Source organism: Aythya ferina, assembly GCF_964211825.1.
Source record: "Aythya ferina genome assembly, chromosome: 31".
Lineage (NCBI taxonomy): Eukaryota > Metazoa > Chordata > Aves > Anseriformes > Anatidae > Aythya > Aythya ferina.
The window spans coordinates 2091389-2111334 of NC_140328.1; the positions used below are offsets into that span (position 1 = coordinate 2091389).

Here is a 19946-nt window from a genome sequence, read left to right on the forward strand (position 1 = left end):
TACTGGGAGCTCTGAGAGAGGGAACTGGGCACACTGGGAGCACTCAGATAGGGAACTGGGCATACTGGGAGCTCTGGGAGAGGGAACTGGGCACACTGGGAGCACTCAGATAGGGAACTGGACATACTGGGAGCTCTGGGAGAGGGAACTGGGCACACTGGGAGCTCTGGGAGAGGGAACTGGGCATACTGGGAGCTCTGGGAGAGGGTACTGGGGTTATTGGGTGTGCTAAGATGGGTAACTGGGCACACTGGGAGCTCTGGGAGAGGGAACTGGGCATACTGGGAGCTCTGGGATGGGCGACTGGGCATACAGCGGCTATGAACTGGGCAGGAACTGGGCATACCAAGACCTTTAACTGGGCATACTGGGAGCCCCCAGACAGGGAACTGGCCATACTGGGAGCCCCCAGACAGGGAACTGGGCACACTGGGAATGCAAACTGGTCGCACTGGGAGCCCTGGCAGCAGGAACCGGTCACGCCAACCCCTCCCTGAACCCCCACTGCCCACCCCCACCCCCTCCCAGTACAAACCAGTATAAACCAGTCCCCCAAAACGAAACACGGATGAGGAGGGGGGGGGGCACCGCTCGTTACCATCGCCCTTTAATCACCCACAAGGGGGGGGGGGGACTGGGAGGGGGGGGGGGGGGGGGGAGACAGAAAGGAGGGGGCCCCCCCCGCCCCCAGGGGGGCAATAAATAGGGGGGGGCGGAGGGGTTGTTTTTTGGGGGGGGGGGGGCAAAAAAATATGGGGGGGGGCTGCAAAAAAATTTGGGGGGGGGGGGAGGAAATGTGGGGGGGGGGCTACTTGAGGCAGCGCTCGAAGTAGGTGGCCCCCACGTAGCCCCCCCGCAGCGAGCGCTGCACGTTCTGCTCGAAGAGGCGCCGGTTGCTCTGCAGCACCTCCGCCGCCTCCTTGTTCAGGGGGTCCTCGGGGTTGGGTTCCTGCGGGGGGGGGGACACAAAAAAATTAAAAAAAAAAAAATGAAAAAAATGAAAAATTAAAAAAAAAAAAAATTAAAAAATTAAAAAAAAATAAAGAAATTAAAGAAATTAAAAAAAAAATAAAGAAATTAAAGAAATTTTAAAAAATTAAAAAAATTTTAAAAATAAATTAAAGAAATTAAAAAAATAATAAAAAAAGAAATTAAAGAAATTTAAAAAATAATAAAAAATAAAGAAATTAAATAAATTAAAAAAAAATTAAAAAATAAAGAAATTAAAGAAATTTAAAAAATTTTAAAAAATAAAAAAAAGAAATTAAAGAAATTAAAAAAATAAAAAAGAAATTAAAGAAATTAAAAAAAAATAAAAAATAAAGAAATTAAAGAAATTAAAAAATTTTAAAAAAATAAAAAATAAAGAAATTAAAGAAATTTAAAAAAATTAAAAAAAATAAAAAATAAAGAAATTAAAGAAATTAAAAAAAATTAAAAAATAAAGAAATTAAAGAAATTTTTAAAAATAAATAAATAAATAAAGGGGAAAATTTGAAAAAATAATAAGGGAGGGGAGGGCACAAAAAAATTAAAAAAATAAAATAATGAAAAAAAATAAAAAAATAAAATAAAAAAAGGCAAAAATTTGAAAAAATAATAAGGGAGGGGAGGGCACAAAAAAATTAAAAAAAAATAAAATAATGAAAAAAAATAAATAAATTAAAAAAAATTTAAAAAATTTAAAAAAGGGAAAATTAAAAAAAAAATAAGGGAGGGGCAGGGGGAAATGCCACAAGGGGAAAGGGAAGGGGGTGGGGGGGGTGCACGAAGTGGACCCCCCCGGGATTAAATGCCCCCCGACAGGGATTAATTGGCCCCCCAGGGGTTAATTGCCTCCCCAGGGGTTAATTGCCCCCCACCCCAGGGATTAATTGGCCCTCCCTAGGGTTAATTGCCCCCCCCAGGGGTTAATTGCCCCCCCCAGGTCACCCCTCAACACCACCCAACCCCCTACAAAGCCCCCCCCCATTCCCTTAATGCCCCCCCCATTTTTTACCCCCACCATTTTTACCCCCCCATATTTTACCCCCCCCATATTCTTTACCCCCCCCAATCTTTAATGCCCCCCCCCAATCCCCATAGACCCTTTTAAGACCCCCCCTTACCCTCCCCATATTCCCCGCTGCTCATTAACGCCCCCCCCCTATTTTTTGAGGCCCCCCCCATGGCCTGAAGCCCCCCCCAGAACCCCCCAATCCCCAAAATCCCCCCTAATTCCCCCCCCAGGGGGCTTTTTACCCACCCCAGGGACCCCAAAAACCTCCAGGGGACCCCCAAATCCCCCCCCCAAATCCCCCAAACCCCTTCGATCCCCCCCCCAAACCCCAAATTACCCCCTCAAACCCCAAATTGCCCCCCCAGGGCTACCAAAACCCCCCAAAATCCCCCCCCAGGGGGCTTTTTACCCACCCCAGCGACCCCAAAAACCTCCAGGGGACCCCAAACCCCCCCCCAAAATCCCCCAAACCCCCCCCAAATCCCCCAAACCCCCCCCAAATCCCCCAAACCCCTTCGATCCCCCCCCCCAACCCCAAATTGCTCCCCCCAGGGCTACCAAAACCCCCCAGAACCCCCCCTAATCCCCCCCCCAGGGGGCTTTTTACCCACCCTGGCGACCCCAAAAACCTCCAGGGGACCCCAAAACCCCCCCCCAAATCCCCCAAACCCCTTCGATCCCCCCCCCAACCCCAAATTGCCCCCCCAAACCCCAAATTGCCCCCCCCGGGCTACCAAAACCCCCAAAAATCCCCCCTAATTCCCCCCCCAGGGGGCTTTTTACCCACCCCAGCGACCCCAAAAACCTCCAGGGGACCCCAAACCCCCCCCCCAAATCCCCCAAACCCCTTCGATCCCCCCCCCAACCCCAAATTGCCCCCCCAAACCCCAAATTGCCCCCCCAAGGGCTACCAAACCCCCCCAAAATCCCCCCTAATCCCCCCCAGGGGGCTTTTTACCCACCCCTTGGACCCCAAAAACCTCCAGGGGACCCCCAAATCCCCCCATAAATCCCCCAAACCTCTTCGAACCCCCCCCCCAAACCCCAAATTACCCCCCCCAAACCCCAAATTACCCCCCCCCGGGCTACCAAAATCCCCCCAAATTCCCCCCCCAGGGGGCTTTTTACCCGCCCCAGCGACCCCAAAACCCTCCAGGGGACCCCAAAACGTCCCCGGGGGCCACCCCAAAAGCCACGCCAGTTGCCCCCCACCCCAAAAAAATGTGCCCCCCCCCCCAAAAAAAACTCACCAGGAAGAGGTACTGCAGGCCGTAGATGATGGAGTTTATCGTCAGGACGGGCTTCCAGTCCTCTCTGGGGACACAGCCTGGGGTCACCGTGGCTACCAAGGCCACCAGCCAGGTAGCCACGGCCACCCCCTACCCCCCCCGTGACCCGTCGGGACCGGGGGGTCACAATTTGCCCCCTTCTCCCCCCCAAAAGGGAAAAAAGGGGAGAAATGGGGGCGGTGGCCGCCTTAAAGGGGTTGGTAGCCACTTTTAAAAAGTTGGTAGCCACCTCAAAGGGGTTGGTAGCCCACCTGAGGATGTTGAGGCAGACGTTGCCCTCCAGGTCGATGTTGGGGTGGTAGACCATCGTCTCGCACTTCACCTTGGGGGGGTCGTGGGGGTAGCCCTGGCCGACCTGCGGGGGGGAAAAGTGGCTACCAGAAAGGGCTCGTGGCTACCTGGGAGGTGGCGGTGGCCACCTGGGTCTCGTCCCTACCCCAAATCGCACGGAGGGTGTGGGCAACGGTTGTGGCGCAGCGGGGAAGCCACGGGGTGGTGGGAGCGGTTTGGTGGCCACTGGTCATGGTTTGGTGGCCACCGAGCTCTGGTCACTGTCCCGACGCACTGAGTGGCCACTGGTCGTGTCAAGGTGGCCACCAAGCCCCCCCAGCCCACTTATGATGTTTAGGGCCAATCAGTGGCCACACAGTGGGCTTTTGGCTACTGGTCCACTCTCGGTGGCCACCAAGCCCTGGTCCCTGTCCCGACACACCGAGTGGCCACTGGTCCTGTCCAGGTGGCCACCAAGCCCCCCAACCCACTTTAAAGTATAGGTTGAATCTGTGGCCACCTGTCACACCTCAGTAGCCACACAGTGGACACTTGGCTACTGGTCCGCTCTCAGTGGCCACCAAGCTCTGGTCCTTGTCCCGACACACTGAGTGGCCACTGATCCTGTCCAGGTGGCCACCAAGCCCCCCCAGCCCACTTAGGATGTTTAGGGCCAATCAGTTGCCACTGGTCACCCCTCGGTGGCCACACAGCGGACACTTGGCTACTGGTCTGCTCTCAGTGGCCACCGAGCCCTGGTCCCTGTCCCGACGCACCAAGTGGCCACTGGTCATGGCCAGGTGGCCACCAAGCCCCCCCAGCCCACCCCTGATGTTTAGGGCGAATCAGTGGCCACTTGTCACCCCTCAGTGGCCACAGGGTGAGCAGTTGGCTACTGGTCTGCTCTCAGTGGCCACCACCCCGTGGTCCCCATCCCAACCCACTAGGTAGCCACACATCACCTTCTGGTGGCCACGGGTCCCCCCTTGGTGGCCACCACCACCCCCAGCCCATTTTGGTGGTCCGGGGGGGGAATTTGGTGGCCACAGGTCCCCCCTTGGTGGCCACGGGTCCCAACTTGGTGGCCACCACCAACCCCAGCCCATTTTGGTGGTCCCGGGGGGGAATTTGGTGGCCACGGGTCCCAACTTGGTGGCCACCACCAACCCCAGCCCATTTTGGTGGTCCCAAGGGGGAATTTGGTGGCCACGGGTCCCAACTTGGTGGCCACAGGTCCCAACTTGGTGGCCACCACCACCCCCAGCCCATTTTGGTGTTCCGGGGGGGGAATTTGGTGGCCATGGGTCACAACTTAGTGGCCACCACCACCCCCAGCCCATTTTGGTGTTCCGAGGGGGGGAATTTGGTGGCCACAGGTCCCAACTTGGTGGCCACCACCACCCCCAGCCCATTTTGGTGGTCCGGGGGGGGAATTTGGTGGCCACGGGTCCCAACTTGGTGGCCACCACCACCCCCAGCCCATTTTGCTGGTCCCAAGGGGGAATTTGGTGGCCACAGGTCCCAGCTTGGTGGCCACGGGTCCCAACTTGGTGGCCACCACCACCCCCAGCCCATTTTGGTGGTCCAGGGGGGGAATTTGGTGGCCACGGGGCCACCCCGGCGCGGGACTGACCTTAAAGCTGAAGACGAATTTCCCTCCCTTGTAGAAACCCTAAAAAAGAGACACAGGGGTCATGGGGGGGGGAGGCAACATTTTGGGGACATTTATAGGGGAAATTTGGGGGTGGGGGGGACACGGGGGACCCTAAAGGGACATGAAGGTGTCCTGAGGGGGGGACAGGGATGAGGGGGACCACAGAGGGACACTGGGGGGGTGACAAAAGGGGGGGGGTGACAATGGGGTTTTGTAGGGCCAGGAGGGGATTTGGGGTGGGATATAGGATATGGGGCAAAGAACCCTGGGGAGGGGGGTGGGACACCCAGGAAGGGGACAGGGGGGCAGGGGGTGACAATGGGGTGACAAAGGGGGGGGGGGGGGACACTGGGGGGGTGACAATGGGGTTTTGTAGGGCCAGGAGGGATTTGGGGTTGGATATAGGATATGGGGCAAAGAACCCCTGCGGGGGGGTGGGGACGGCCAGGAGGGGGATTGGGGGGGCAGGGGGTGACGGGGGGGTGACAATGGGGTGACAAAGAGGGGGGGACACAACAGGGCTCTGTAGGGCCAGGAGGGGATTTGGGGTGGGATATAGGATATAGGACACAGGACCCAGGGGGAGGGTGGGGACAGCCAGGAGGGGGACGGGGGGGGCAAGAGGTGACAATGGGGTGACAATGGGGGGGGGTGACAAACAGGGGGGTGACAACGGGTCTCTGTAGGGCCACGAAGGGATTTGGGGTGGGATATAGGATATGGGATAAAGAACCCCTGCAGGGGGGTGGGGACACCCAGGAAGGGGACAGGGGGGCAGGGGGTGACAATGGGGTGACAAAGGGGGGGGGGGGACACTGGGGGGGTGACAATGGGGTTTTGTAGGGCCAGGAGGGATTTGGGGTGGGATATAGGATATGGGGCAAAGAACCCCTGCGGGGGGGTGGGGACACCCAGGAAGGGGACAGGGGGGCAGGGGGTGACAATGGGGTGACAAAGGGGGGGGGGACACTGGGGGGGTGACAATGGGGTTTTGTAGGGCCAGGAAGGGATTTAGGGTCAGATATAGGATATGGGGCAAAGAACCCCAGGGGGAGGGTAGGAATGGCCAGGGGGGGTTGGGGTGGGCAGGGGGTGACGGGGGGTTGACAAGGGGGTGACAAAGGGGGGGGGGGGGACAATGGGGGTTCTGTAGGGCCAGGACGGGATTTGGGGTGGGATATAGGATATGGGGCAAAGAACCCCTGCGGGGGGGATGGGGACAGCCAGGAGAGGGACGGGGGGGGCAGGGGGTGACAATGGGGTGACAAAGTGGGGGGGGGGACACTGGGGGGGTGACAATGGGGTTTTGTAGGGCCAGGAGGGATTTGGGGTCAGATATAGGATATGGGGCAAAGAACCCCTGCGGGGGGGTGGGGACACCCAGGAAGGGGACAGGGGGGCAGGGGGTGACAATGGGGTGACAAAGGGGGGGGGGGGACACTGGGGGGGTGACAATGGGGTTTTGTAGGGCCAGGAAGGATTTGGGGTTGGATATAGGATATGGGGCAAAGAACCCCAGGGGGAGGGTAGGGATGGCCAGGGGGGGTTGGGGTGGGCAGGGGGTGACGGGGGGGTGACAATGGGGTGACAAAGAGGGGGGGGGGACACCCGGGGGGGGGGCAATGGGGGGGTCCCCACCTCGTCGGGGCAGATGAGCAGGCGGAAGTGCAGGAGGTCGTCCTGGTCCGAGAAGTCGATCTCGCACGTCTTGGGCAGGTTCAGCTCGTTGATATCTGGGGGGGGGGGCACAAATTTGGGGGGCTCAGCCCCTCCCCCCACCATCCCAGTGCTCCCAGTAAGGCCGTACTGGGAGCGCTGAGGCTTGGCATCCTTTGGCAGTCCTGTTTCAGTCCCAGTTCGCTCCCATTTCAATCCCAGTTTAATCCCAGTTTGGTGCCAACCCCCCCCAAAAGCAGCACTGTTGCCCCCCCCCCCTTCCCAGTATTCCCAGTATGCCCATTATCAGCACCAGTCTGCACCCACGCTGCAGTTATACTGGGACCAGTATGCAGACAGCACTGGGGTTATACTGGGATCGCTGCGTGCTCCATACTGGGACCAGTGCCATAATGGGGTCGTACTGGGATGAGTGAGTGCCCAGCATTAGGGTCATACTGGGACCGTACTGGGACCAGCGGGTGCTGCCTGCTAGGGTCATACTGGGACCATTTGGCCCCCCACTACGCCCATACTGGGACCAGTGCTCTCCTCTCCATTAAACGGGGCCATACTGGGACCAGTGGGCTCTGCTCCTTTAACTGGGCCATACTGGGATCAGCCGCCCTCCCCTCTCTAAAGCCATACTGGGACCAGTGGCTCCCCCCATTACAGCCATACTGGGACAACCGTGTGCTGCCCACTCAAGTCATACTGGAACCAGTACCCCTCTCCTCCATTAAATGGGGCCATACTGGGACCCATGCATGCCCCCCCCAGTCCCCCACTCCAGTCCCTCCCAGTTTCCCCAGTCCCACCCAGTCTCCCCCCAGTGTCCTTCCACTCCCTCCCAGTCCACCCAGTTACTCCCCCAGTCCCTCCCAGTCTCCCTCCACTTCCTCCCAGTCCCTCCAGTTACCCCTCCAGTCACCCACCAGTCCTTCCCAGTCCCTCCCAATCCCCCCAGTTACCCCCCCAACCCTCCCAGTTACCCCCTCCGTCCCTCCCAGTCTCTCCCAGTACCCCCCAGTCCCCCTCCACTCCTTCCCAGTCCACAACCCGGCCCCCCTAGGTACCCTCCCAGTCCCCCCAGTTACCTCCCCAGTCCCCCTCCACTCCCTCCCAGTTACCCCCCAGTTCATCCCAGTCTCTCCCACACCCTCCCAGTCCTTCCCAGTCCCCCACCCCCATCCCCTTAGTTACCCTCCCAGTCCCCCCAGTCACCCCCTCAGTCCCCCTCCAGTCCCTCCCAGTTACCCCCCAGTCCACCTCTGTCTCTCCCAGTCCCCCTCCACTCCCCCCCAGTCCCTCCCAGTCCCCCACCCCTGTCCCCCCACTCCCTCCAGTTACCCTCTCAGTCCCCCCAGTTCCTCCCAGTCTTCCCCCAGTCCCCCTCCACTTCCTCCCAGTTACTCCCCAGTTTATCCCAGTCTCTCCCAGTCCCTCCCCGGTCCCCATAGTTACCCTCCCAGCCCCCCCAGTATCTCCCAGTTCCCCCAGTTACCCTCCCAGTCCCTCCCAGCCCCCCCAGTTACCCCCCATTTCATCCCAGTTACCCCCCAGTCCCCCTCCACTCTCTCCCAGTCCTTCCCAGTCCCCCACCCCCATCCCCTTAGTTACTCTCCCAGTTCCCCCAGTCCCTCCACTTCCCCCCCAGTCCTTCCCAGTCCCCCCAAGTCCCTCCCAGTTACCCTCCCAGCCCTCCCAGTCCCCCCAGTCACCCCCCACTTCATCCCAGTTACCCCTCAGTCCCCCTCCCAGTCCCCCCAGTTACCCTCCCAGCCCCCCCCAGTCCCTCCCAGTCCCCCCCAGTCACCCTCCCAGCCGTCCCAGTCCCCCCCAGTCTCTCCCAGTCCCCCCCAGTCTCTCCCAGTCCCCCCAGTTCCCCCCCCAGTCCCTCCCACTCCCCCCAGTCCCCCCAGTTATCCCCCCAGTCCCCCCCAGCTCCCCCCCCAGTCCCTCCCACTCCCCCCAGTCCCCCCAGTTACCCCCCCAGTCTCTCCCAGTCCCCCCAGTCCCTCCCAGTCCCTCCCAGTCCCCCCCCCCAACCTTTCTGGATGCGGAGCTGCGCGGCCGAGGCCTTTTTGCTGGTGCCCTTGGTGCCTCCGGCCGATTCCTCCTCCTTCTTCTGCTGCTTCAGAGAGAACAGCTTGATCATCCTGCCGGGCCGGGACCGGAACCGGAACCGGAACCGGGACCGGGGCCAGGGGGGGGGCGGCGGAGCCGGGGCTGGGCCCCCCCCGGCGGGGAGGAGGCGGCGGCGGCGGCGGAACCGGGCCCGGAACGGAGGAGGCGAGGAGGCGGCGGCGGCAACGGCCGGCACCGCTCGGCAACTTCCGGAAGGGCTTCGGGCTTTTCCGGAAGGGCTTCGGGGATTTCCGGAAGGCTTCGGGTTTTTACGGAAGGGGTTCGGGGCTTTACGGAAGGGTTCGGGTTTTTACGGAAGGAGTTCGGGTTTTTCCGGAAGGGTTCGGGGATCTTCGGGAGGTTCCCCGAGGGTTTCGGGGTTCTTCGGGAACTTCCGGAAGAGCTTTTTCGGCTCGTTCCGGAAAAAGGCTTCGGGTGTCTCCGGAAGAGCTTCGGGATTCTACGGAAGGGGCTTCGGGGATCTCCGGAAGCTCTTCGGGGTTTTCCGGAAGTTGCTTCGGATCCCTCCGGAACGGCTTCGGGGCTCTCCGGAATGACTTCGGGTTTTTCCGGAATGGCTTCGGGATTCTCCGGAAAGAAGCCTGAGGGGGGGGGTGGGGGGGATCGGAGGTTTCCGGACAAGGTTCGCGAAGGCCCCCGGAGCGCTTCGGGTTCGGCCGGAAGGAACGCGACTCGTTCCGGGGTCTTCCCTTCGGCTGTTTCCGGAAGGGGTTCGGCTCTTTCCGGCTTCTTTTACCGGCGTTCTGCCCAGGAAGGGCTTTCGGCTCTTTCCGGAACCCTTCGGCTCTTTCCGGCTCCGCGCTCACCTCCCCGCCGCCTTCGTGTCTCTCCGGAAAGCTTCGGCTCTTTCCGCCTCCCCTCCCCTTATCCACCAGCCAATCCCGTGGCGGGGAGGAAGGTTGAGGCGCTCTGATTGGCTCAGCCGGCGCCAGGGGAAGGGCGGGGCCTCGCTGCCCTCGCGTGGGCGCCGCCATCTTTGTTGAGGGCAGCTCTCCCCTATGGGATGTGAGCTTAATGGGACCAGTTCCCCCCTCCCAGTCCCTCCAGTAAGGCTGCAGTGGGATCAGTCCCCCCAGTCCCAGTGCCCCTGGGCCAGCTGCAGCCCTCACAGCCCAGTAAGGCCCAGTCCAGCCCCCAGCAGGCTTCAGGACAAGGGTCGAAGGGTGGAAACCCCAAAAAGGGGAGACCCTAAAAATGGGGGGAACCCAAAAAGGGGAGAGCCCAGGGCCGGATCCTGCCCCAAAACGCAAAGGAGGCTGAGAAATGGCTTTATTTCTTTAATAGACACAAACAAGGGGGTGAGGAGGGGACAGGGACACCCCCAGGGTAAAGGGAACGGGGTCACCCCCTTCTCCCTCCTCGCCGTGCTCCCTGAGGACGCCAGCTCCGCGCCCCCAGCCCCAAAATCCCCCCTCCCCGGGTTAAAAGGGCAGGGTTTTAGGGTGCCAGGAGGGTGGGAGGGGGAGGCGGGGACCCTTCAGCCCCATCCAGGGGGCCGAGGGACTCGAGGGCGGCGCAGAACTTGCGGTCGCCGAAGGCGGCGCTGAGCCGCTCCTCGAAGAAACGCTGCAGGCCCAGGATGGACTGCACGTCCGCCTTATCCTGGATGGGGGGGGGGAAAAAAGGGGGGAAATTAGGGGATTAAAGGGGGGGGCAGAACCTTTTAGGATCCCCCAGGGGGGCGTCGGGGGTCTCCCCACCTCCGTCAGGCGGTTGAACTGGCGGATCATGCGCCAGACGTCGCGGGCGAACTCCTCGGGGTGGCCGTAGCCCGGGGAGAGCTTCCCCTGCAGCTTGGCGCGGATCAAGGTCAGGTCGATGGCGTCGCAGCCCTCCTAAATAAGGGGGAGGAACAGCAGGGAGGTGGATCCCAAGCAGGTGGATCCCCCCCAGCGGATCCCCGAGGGGCGCGGGACTCACCAGGGAGCTGGAGAGGCGGTGCAGGGGCCGCCAGGGCTCGTGGCAGAGCAGCTGGAGCAGGACGTACTCGCACTTCTGTGTGGGGAGGGAAAAAAGAGGTCAGATGGATCCCTTTCGATCCCTTTCCCGGCGTGGGATCCCTCGGATCCCGCTCCGGAAATACCCACCCGCTGGTCCGTGGGGCAGAGGGCTGGGGGCTGCTCCTCCGTGGGGCCGGGGCAGGAGGGGGCGAGGTCCTCGCCGGGGGGCGCCGGGTCCTGGCACAGGAGGCAGAGCCAGTCATGGCTGTGGGATCGCAGAGGGATCGGGTGAGGGGAGCGGGTGGATCCCACCGCGCCCAGCTCGCTCCCTGCTGGGAGCTGGGCTGGAGTGGATCCCGCGGGGAGCAGCTCCCCTGCCCGTAAAGAAATGCCCGGCTCCCCGCGGGGATCCCAGCAGTGGATCCCAAATGATATGGGGTTGGTGTGTAGATCCCCAGCTGGATCCCAAGAAGAGCGGAGTCCCAGCTGGGGTAGATTCAGCGGCTCCCCGCAGGATTTTGGGATCAGCAGGCCGAGAGATCCCCGATATGGGGGGGTTTGAGGGGTGGATTCCCACATGGACCCCAAAAAGTGGATCCCTGGGGCGCTGGGGGCAGTCAGCCCCCCACAGGGGATCAAGAGCGGATCTCCAGGGATCGCAGGCAGGTGCCTGGATGGATCTGAGAGAGCAGATCCCCAGGGATCCATGGGATTGGCTCCAGCAGTCACTGAGGATCTCAAGATTGGGGGAAAAAATTGCATTTGTGGGGGGAGAGATGGATCCCAGAGGCCAGCGAGCACCCAGGGGATCTGTGACAGCCCGGGAATCCCCTCCTGAAGAGACAGGATCCCAAAAGATCGGGATCCCTGAAGATCCAGGGAGCAGATCCCTTGAGATCAACCCCTTCCCCCAGGCGGGCAACCCAGAGCAGGGAGGATCCCACACCCGAGGAACCCCCAAGGGGCCGGGGAGCAGGGGGCAGGAGCGGATCCCAGGGATCTCAGGGGAGCCGGGGAGGGGACGAGGGTGGATCCCAGCGGATCCCCGGGGCCCGGCCGTACCCGGGGACCTCGTGGAGGGCGGGGAGGTGGCAGTCGAGGTGGTAGCAGCGCTCGCAGAGGTCGCACATCACCACGGCGCCGGCCTGGCAGCAGACGCGGCAGCAGGAGACGTTGCGGGAGGTCCTGGGGGGGGCGGCGGCGGCGGCAGGGGGGGGGATTTCGGGGCGGGGGGGGGGCAGCACCCCAGGGTGCTCGGGGGGCAGCCCCGGCGGCTTCACGTCCCCGATGGGCGACTCCTGCTGCTCCTCCTGCGAGGGGTTAAAAAAAAAAAAAAAAATAGGGGGGGGGGGACACAGCGGGGACAAAAAGGACGCGAGGACGGACGGACGGACGGACGCTCACCTTGATAGCAGGAGGCGGTGGCGGGGGGGGGGTGGGGGCCCAGGGCTGCGCCCCCCCCCTCTCGATGATGATGAGGTTGAATTCTTCGGCCGTGGTGCCGGGGAAGACGCGGAAGGAAGGGGGCTGAGCCGCCCCCGCCAGGTCCAGGTCCAAGCGCTCCAGGCTGACCCGAGGCACTTTGCGGAGGAGGGGGGGCCCCAAATCCCCCGGGGGGTGGCTGCTGGCGTGGGAGGGGGGGGGGTTTTAGGATTTTGGGGGGGGGTCCTGAAGGCTTTGGGAGGATTTGGTTGGGGTAGAACCCTTTTGGCACCCCCCAGATACCCCCAGGAATTGGGGGGGGACACACAAAGGACAGGGGGGCCCAGAAACCCCCCCCCCAGGGGCCCAGCAACCCCCCCTCGGGGGCCCAGACACCCCCCCAGGGGTCCCAGACACCCCCCCAGGCACAAAGGGGGGGGACAACAAGGGATGGGGGGACCCCAGGAGGAAGTGACAGGGACACGGAGGTCACAGGAGCCTCAGGGAGGGGGGGGGAACAAGGGACAAGAAGGGTGGGGGGGTCCCCAGCTGCCCCCCATGAGGGGACACAAGGGGCAGGGGGAGCAGGGGGTGTCCTGATTGTCCCCATCTCCCCCCCCCCCCCCCTCCAATTTCTCCTCGTTACCGCTTAACGAGCAGCTTCTTAACGAACTTCTCCTCCCCGGGGGGACTCCCACGTTTTCTCCTGAAGCAGTATGGGGGGGGGGGGGCCATCAGGGCACCTTCCCGGAGGTCAGAGCACCTCGGGGGGACCCTGGGAGACCCCCCCCCAAAAAAAAAATGGGACGGGAGGGGGTGGCAGAGGGGACACCAAGTGACAAAGGCCACTCACCGCTTCGTTCCCGTGACAGCAGCTTCAGGAGAGGAGTTGCCTGCTGAGAAAATCCACATCAGGGCCTTCCTCCCTCTCCTCCTCCTCGCCCCCCCCCCAAAATTCCCCCCCCCGTGTCACCCCCACGCTCACCCAGCTCAGCACCAGCGTCCCTGGGGGTCTCGGTCACCTGAGGGTCAAGGTGGGGAGGGGACAGGTTGGGACAGCCCAGTTCCTCGGTCCCCGAGGGCAATTGAGGCGTCCCCAGCCCCCCCCCACCCTCTTGGGGGTCACCGGGGGGCCCCCCCCCGGCCTTGTCCCCAATTTGGGGTCCCTCGGGGGGCCGCAGGAGGGGGCTGGGGGCGTATTGCCCTTCGCTGACCACCGTGGTGTGAGGGGAAACCTGAAAACGAAGAAAAAAAGGGGACAGTGAGCAAGGGGGGGGCACACAGAGGTACAAAATCCCCCCCAAAAATAAATCCGGGCCTTGTGTCCCCCCCCCCACCCCAGGGGTACCTGCGAGGGGCCCGCAGTGGGGCTGGCGGCCGGCGGCTGGGGGCTGAGGGGCGGCGGGGGGAGGCTGCGCTCCGAAACGATGGTGCCTGCGAAGAAGGGGGGGGGTCAGCAGGGAGCCCCCCCGCATTTTTGTCCCCCAAAAAAGGTGTCCCCTAAGTGGGGGGGGCGCCCACCGAAGCTCTCGGCGCTCTTGGTCCAGGCGTTGGGGTCCCACTTGAATTTCATGTCGCCCTGCGGCTCCACGGGGTCCACGATCATCTTCAGGGCGCGGTGGAGCTGGAAATAAATCTGGGGGGGGGACACGGGGACACGGGGAGGGGGGTGGTCACCACAGGGGGACCTCAGCGAGGGGGGGGGTGCAGGTGGTAGGGCCCCCAGGGGGGCCATCACGCTGTGGGGGCATCAAGGGGACGCGTGGCAGAGCCCAAAGACCGTTTGTCACATCTTGGGGACACCAAGGGGACGCGTGGCAACCCCCCCAGGGCCACTTGTCACATCCTGGGGACACCAAGGGGACATGTGGCAGGACACCAAGGTCACTTATCACCTCATGGGAACCCCAGAAGGACACATGGCAGTGCCCCAAGGCCACTTGTCACATCTTGGGGACCCCAAAGGGACACATGGCAACCCCCCAGGGCCACTTGTCACCTCGTAGGGACCCCATGGGGACAAGTGGCAGAGCCCCCAGGGGGCCCGTCACACTGTAGGGACCCCAAGGAGACACGTGGCAGAGCCCAATGGCCACTTGTCACCTTGTGGGGACCCTGTGGGGACATGTGGCAACCCCCCAGGGCAACTTGTCACCTCGTGGAGACCCCAGGAGGACACGTGGCTGCCCCCCAGGGCCACTTGTCACCTCGTGGGGACCCCATGGGGACAAGTGGCAGAGCCCCCAGGGGGCCCATCACACTGTAGGGACCCCAAGGAGACACGTGGCAGAGCCCAAAGGCCACTTGTCACCTCGTGGGGACCCTAGGGGGACACGTGGCAGCCCCCCAGGGCCACTTGTCATATCCTGGGGACACCAAGGGGACACGTGGCAGCCCCCCAAGGCCACTTGTCACATCCTGGGGACACCAAGGGAACACGTGGCAGCACCCCAGGGCCACTTGTCACCTCGTGGGGACACCAAGGGAAAACATGGCAACCCCTCAGGGCCACTTGTCACCTCGTAGGGACCCCAAGGGGACACGTGGCAGCCCCCCAGGACTACTTGTCACCTCGTGTGGACATCAAGGGGACGTGTGACGGGACACCAAGGCCACTTATCACCTCGTGGGGACACATGGCAGTGCCCCAAGGCCACGTGTCACCTCGTGGGGACACCAAGGGAAAACATGGCAGCCCCTCAGGGCCACTTGTCACATCCTGGGGACACCAAGGGGACATGTGGCAGGACACCAAGGTCACTTATCACCTCGTGGGGACATGTGGCAGCACCCTAAGGCCACTTGTCACCTCATGGGGACCCCAGGAGGACACATGGCATTCCCCAAGGCCACTTGTCACCTCGTGGGGACCCTGTGGGGACATGTGGCAACCCCCCCAGGCCTCTTGTCACCTCGTGGGGACCCCATGGGGACAAGTGGCAGAGCCCCCAGGGAGCCCATCACACTGTAGGGACCCCAAGGAGACACGTGGCAGAGCCCAAAGGCCACTTGTCACATCCTGGGGACCCCAGAGGACACATGGCAGCTCCCCAGGGCCACTTGTCACATCTTGGGGACACCAAGGGGACACGTGGCAGCTCCCCAGGACTACTTGTCACCTCGTGGGGACATCAAGGGGACGTGTGGCGGGACACCAAGGCCACTTATCACCTCGTGGGGACACATGGCAGCACCCTAAGGCCACTTGTCACCTTGTGGGGACACCAAGGGGACACGTGGCAGCCCCCCAGGGCCACTTGTCACACCGCGGGACCACACAGCATCACCCACCCATCACCCCCAAGGGCCCCACCACGACCCCAAGACCCCACCGCAGCCCCCAGGGACCTCAGAGCAGAATCCGGGTGACACCGTGAGGCCAAGACCCCCCCGTTAACCCCTGGGGGGGGCAGTTTGGGGACAGATTTTCCCCCCCCCCAGCAGCTCACCAGCTTCTTGGAGAGCAGCAGCGCCGTGCTGTTGTCGCTCTCCAGGGCCCAGGAGGTGAAGCGCAGGACGTGCTCCTGGTGCCTCTGCAGCTTGGTCATGGCCCAGTGCTGCCTCTCCAGCTTCTCCTGCTGCCCCTCCGTCACCTTCTGCGGGGAGGGGGACACGGGGGGAAGGCGGGGAAGGGGCGCACGGAGAAGCGGGGGGCAAGGGGGGGGTGGAAGGGCTCACCTGGGCGTCGCTCACCAGCACCTTGCCGCGTTTGTTGAGCTCCTTCATGATCTGCAGGATGGCCATCTTCACGTCCACCTGCACCCGCTTCTGCACGTCCGTCACCTGCCGGATGCTGCCAGAGGGGGAAAAGATGAGAAGGAGGGGGGGAAATGAGCCCCTCTGGGGGAAAATAACACCCCCCGGGGGAAATAATACCCCCCCGGGGGGAAATATTCATCCCAATGGGGTAGGGGGGCACGTACGAGCTGCGCACTTCCTTGGTGGAGCGCTGGAGGCTGGCGTGTTTGTCGCCCAAGCGTTTGACCAGCGTGGCCAGCATCTTGCGCTGGTTCCTCACCGCGTCCTCCAGGAACTGGTACCTGAAAGACGGGGGGCAGAAAAGGGGCTGGGAGCTCCAAAAACGCCCCCAAAACCATGCCCAGCCCCAGCCGGAGAGGCCAGAATCGGCCCCAGTGACCCCACGGCTCCTGGGCGCGCAGCGGAGGAGCAAGAGCTGTAGTTAACCCCCTCAATAATTACCTAACTTCCTCATTAATTTATTAATTAGCCATTGAAACGCACAGTTTGTTTGGGTTAAGAGGGCTGAGCTAAAAAAAAAAAACAAAAAAACACAAAAACCACACAAATATTTACCTATTTGTATTAATTGCATTTGGCCCCATGTATCAGTGCTGCTTTTAATACCCCTAATCAACTGGTTAATTAATAAAACTAATTTTCTGCTCATCTAGACACAAACTAATCACCAATTTAACCAGGCAACTCAACCACTAACGAGTTACTACCTGAAAATCAATTAATTCAATTGGCTAAGATTATTAAATTCATTTTTTAATGGCTGACAAACCAGCCACCTCCACCTCCTTAAAGCCTAAACCCGATTTAACCTCCCCAAAACCCCACCTTAACAACTCCCCCACCCAAAAAAAACTATTTAAATCCTCCAGGACAAAGTAATTAGCTAATTACCAATTTAACTAATCAGTTCAGCAGCATATTTTTCAGTTAAAACTGGGAATTAACAAAAAAAATGATGCGTTCCTTGGTCAATCTCTTCAGGAATAAGATTACTGCAAAATCACCTAATAATAAAATTCATTTTTTACTTAAAAATTGACAATAACTAGGTGATCAACTAACTAAAATTTGCCTTAATAGTTAACGAAGCAATTTATGTGTTTATTTATCCTCTTAATTACTAATTAAAACACATTTAAAGCACTACATGGCCTCAGTGATAAGAGTTATTTGAGCCAAAAAATAAACATTTCAGCCATCTAACGCCCCAGGAACCTGGGGCTCGAAGCGCTAACAAGCCGGCTGGTCGAGGCACTAATTACTCAGCCTTTTTGCTTAATTAAGGGGCGGTTCATTAACTCACTGGTGGTCCTTGTGGGTGTTGAGCTGGCAGTCCCGGCAGGTGAGCACATCGCAGGTTTGGCAGAAGAGGACGAGTGGCTCGCTCTTGTGCACGGCGCAGTAGACGGCGTGCTCGCCCTCCTTGGCCCGGGTGTTGCCTGTGGGGTGATGTCACCGCGATGTCACCGCGATGTCACCGTGATGTCACCGAGTAAGGACGTAGCAAACCTGCCCGGTGGCTGGGATGGGATAGAAACGCCTCCGGGTGCAGCCCGGGGGCGTGAGGGCACCGCGTGGGGACGGGTGGTGACAGCGGGGTGACAACAGGATGACAAGGTGACAACGGGGTGACAACAGGGTGACAACGGGGTGACAAACCTGCAGCCCGGACCGTGTGGTCCTTGGTGTACTTGACCCTCTGGTGAGCCTCCACGCAGGTCTCGCAGAGCGGCTCCGAGCACTCCACGCAGAAGCTGGTGGCCGGCGCGTTGTCCTCGCAGCTGGTGCAGCACTGCGGGGAGTTGGGGGGGGGGGGTCAGGGGCTCCCCGAGCTCGTTAACACCCTAATTAACGATTAATTAACGTTACCTGGGTGGAGGCCTGGCTGTCGGCGGCTGCCTCGGGCCGGCTGTCCTTTAGGAAGTAGTTCTCCACCACGTCCTGCAGGTAGCACTGCTGCTTGCACACCGGGCAGTTGACCACTGAGGGGACAACGAGGAGGGGGCGTCAAGGGGGGGGGGGGGACACTGCCACCTCCTGGGTGCCCCCCATCCCCTCCCCGTTTCATTTTGGGGTCTCCTGCCCCCCCCAATTGTCCCCCGGGTCTTCTACCCCCACAATTATCCCCCCCAGAGCCTCCTGACCCCCCCCCCAGTCTCCTACCCCAAAATTGTCCCCCTACAGTTGCCCCCCCATCCTCTCCTAACCCTCCCAATTGCCCCCCAGCCCCCCCCGGCTCTCCCATCCCCCCCAACTACCCCCCAGCCCCCCCCCAAATTGCCCCCATCCTCTCCTACCCCCCCCAGTACCAATTGCCCCCCCCAAGTGCCCCCTTAATTGCTCCCCAGCCCCCCCAATTAACCCCCAGCCTCTCTTACCCTACCCAATTCCCCCCCCCAAACCCCTCAGTTACTCCCCAGTTGCCCCCCAGGCCCCTCCTAATTGCCCCCAGCCCCCTCCAATTGCCCCCCAGCCTCCCCCAATTGCCCGCTGCACCAATTGACCCCCAGCCCCTCCCAATTGCCCCCAACTCACCCTAATTGCCCCCGGCCCCCCCAGTTACCCCCGGCCCCTCCAATTGCCCCCCAAGTCACCTCAATTGCCCCCCAGCCCCCTCCGCTTGCCCCCCAGCCCCCCCCAATTGCCCCCTAAGTCACCTCAATCAACCCCCAGCCCCCCCAATTGCCCCCCAACTAACCTCAATTGCCCCCAGCCCCCCCAGTTGCCCCTCAAACCCCCTCAATCGCCCCCCAGCATCCCCAACTCACCCCAATTGCCACCCAGCCCCCTCCACTTGCCCCCCAGCCCCCCCAAATTGCCTCCAACTCACCTCAGTTACCCCCAGCCCCCTCCAATTGCCCCCCAACTCACCCCAATTGCCCCCCAGTCCCCCCCAATTGCCCCCCAAGTCACCTCAATCGCCCCCCAGCCCCCTCCACTTTCCCCCTACTCACCTCAATTGCCCCCAGAACCCCTCAATTGCCCCCCAGCTCCACCCAATTGTCCCTCAGCACATCCAACTAACCTCAATTGCCCCTCAGCCCCCCCAATTGCCCCCCAACTCACCTCAATCGCCCCCCAGCCCCCCCAATTGCCCTCAGTCCCCCCCAATTGCCCCCCCAGCCCCCTCAATCGCCCCCAAGCACCCCCAACTACACCTCAATTGCCCCCCAGCCCCCCCAATTGCCCCCCAACTCACCTCAATCGCCCCCCAGCCCCTCCAATTGCCCCCCAGTCCTCCCCAATTGCCCCCCAACTCCCCTCAATCACCCCCCAAACCCCCCAACTCCCCTCAATCGCCCCCCAGCCCCCCCCAATCACCCTCACCTGCCCCCTCACTCGGCCCCCCGTTGGCGGCGGCCGGCTCCGGGCCGGGCTGCAGGCACTGTCGGCAGAGCGAGTGGAGGCAGGGCAGCAGCCTCGGCTCCCTGGCGGCCCTGAGGCGCTCCCGGCAGCCGCCGCAGCGCTCCAGGAGGTCGGAGGCGTCCGGGCGCTTCGCCGGGCTCGACATGGCGGCCGCCGCCCCCCTCAGCCCCCTCAGCGGGGGGACCCGCGAGCAGGCGCCGGAAGCGGCTCGCCGCGCCGCCAGCCAATCAGCGGCGGCTCCCAGCGGGGTGGGAGGGGGTAAGGAGGGGATTGACAGGCCCGGCAAGCAATGGGGGGTGAGGGCGGGATGGCGGCGGAGGGAAGGAGGGGGAGGGGTTAAAGGGGGGTGTTGGCCAATCAGAGTGGGGAGGTGGAACGGTGAGCCAATTGGAAGGGTGGGTGTTGAAGATTGACGGCGCGGGGATCCAATCCGCTCCTTCCGA

At 61.4% G+C, this 19946-nt stretch overlaps 2 protein-coding genes across 5 annotated transcripts; both read right to left on the reverse strand.

Annotated features, from left to right (window-relative positions):
• Nucleotides 1–146: 146 nt before the first annotated feature.
• Nucleotides 147–9791, reverse strand: UBE2M (ubiquitin conjugating enzyme E2 M). Its single transcript, XM_084501473.1, has 6 exons — nt 8918–9791; nt 6851–6945; nt 5192–5230; nt 3540–3643; nt 3250–3313; nt 147–949 (listed from the first exon to the last, which is right to left on the reverse strand). The coding sequence occupies exons 1-6, from the start codon at nt 9024–9026 to the stop codon at nt 809–811; spliced, it is 552 nt and encodes a 183-aa protein (XP_084357599.1). The 5' UTR covers nt 9027–9791; the 3' UTR covers nt 147–808.
• A 477-nt stretch (nt 9792–10268) lies between these two features.
• On the reverse strand, nt 10269–19777 carry TRIM28 (tripartite motif containing 28). Of its 4 annotated transcripts, none has more exons than XM_084501462.1 (18): nt 19465–19777; nt 18007–18119; nt 17797–17929; nt 17441–17576; nt 16302–16418; nt 16057–16171; nt 15828–15974; nt 13900–14014; nt 13727–13812; nt 13364–13613; nt 13232–13271; nt 13025–13084; nt 12361–12577; nt 12019–12266; nt 11104–11221; nt 10937–11011; nt 10717–10851; nt 10269–10618 (listed from the first exon to the last, which is right to left on the reverse strand). In XM_084501462.1, exons 1-18 carry the CDS (start codon nt 19646–19648, stop codon nt 10454–10456), a joined length of 2454 nt encoding a protein of 817 aa, XP_084357588.1. In that variant the 5' UTR covers nt 19649–19777; the 3' UTR covers nt 10269–10453. The 4 variants fall into 4 exon arrangements, with proteins under 4 accessions (XP_084357588.1, XP_084357586.1, XP_084357587.1 ...); XM_084501460.1 differs by having other exon boundaries at nt 12361–12580; XM_084501461.1 differs by having other exon boundaries at nt 13232–13274.
• Between the last annotated feature and the right edge of the window lie 169 nt (nt 19778–19946).

Excerpts from the sequence above, each read along its gene's own strand:
- TRIM28 (XM_084501459.1), bottom strand. The coding sequence starts at position 19,648 with ATGTCGAGCCCGGCGAAGCGCCCGGACGCCTCCGACCTCCTGGAGCGC. Across the intron at positions 18,120-19,464 it reads GGGGCCGAGTGAGGGGGCAG|TGGTCAACTGCCCGGTGTGC; the intron begins GTGAGGGTGATT and ends TTGTCCCCTCAG. Across the intron at positions 13,813-13,899 it reads CAAGAGCGCCGAGAGCTTCG|GCACCATCGTTTCGGAGCGC; the intron begins GTGGGCGCCCCC and ends CCTTCTTCGCAG.
- UBE2M (XM_084501473.1), bottom strand. The coding sequence starts at position 9,026 with ATGATCAAGCTGTTCTCTCTGAAGCAGCAGAAGAAGGAGGAGGAATCG. Across the intron at positions 3,644-5,191 it reads AATTCGTCTTCAGCTTTAAG|GTCGGCCAGGGCTACCCCCA; the intron begins GTCAGTCCCGCG and ends TCCCCCCCGCAG. Across the intron at positions 950-3,249 it reads GCCTGCAGTACCTCTTCCTG|GAACCCAACCCCGAGGACCC; the intron begins GTGAGTTTTTTT and ends CCCCCCCCGCAG.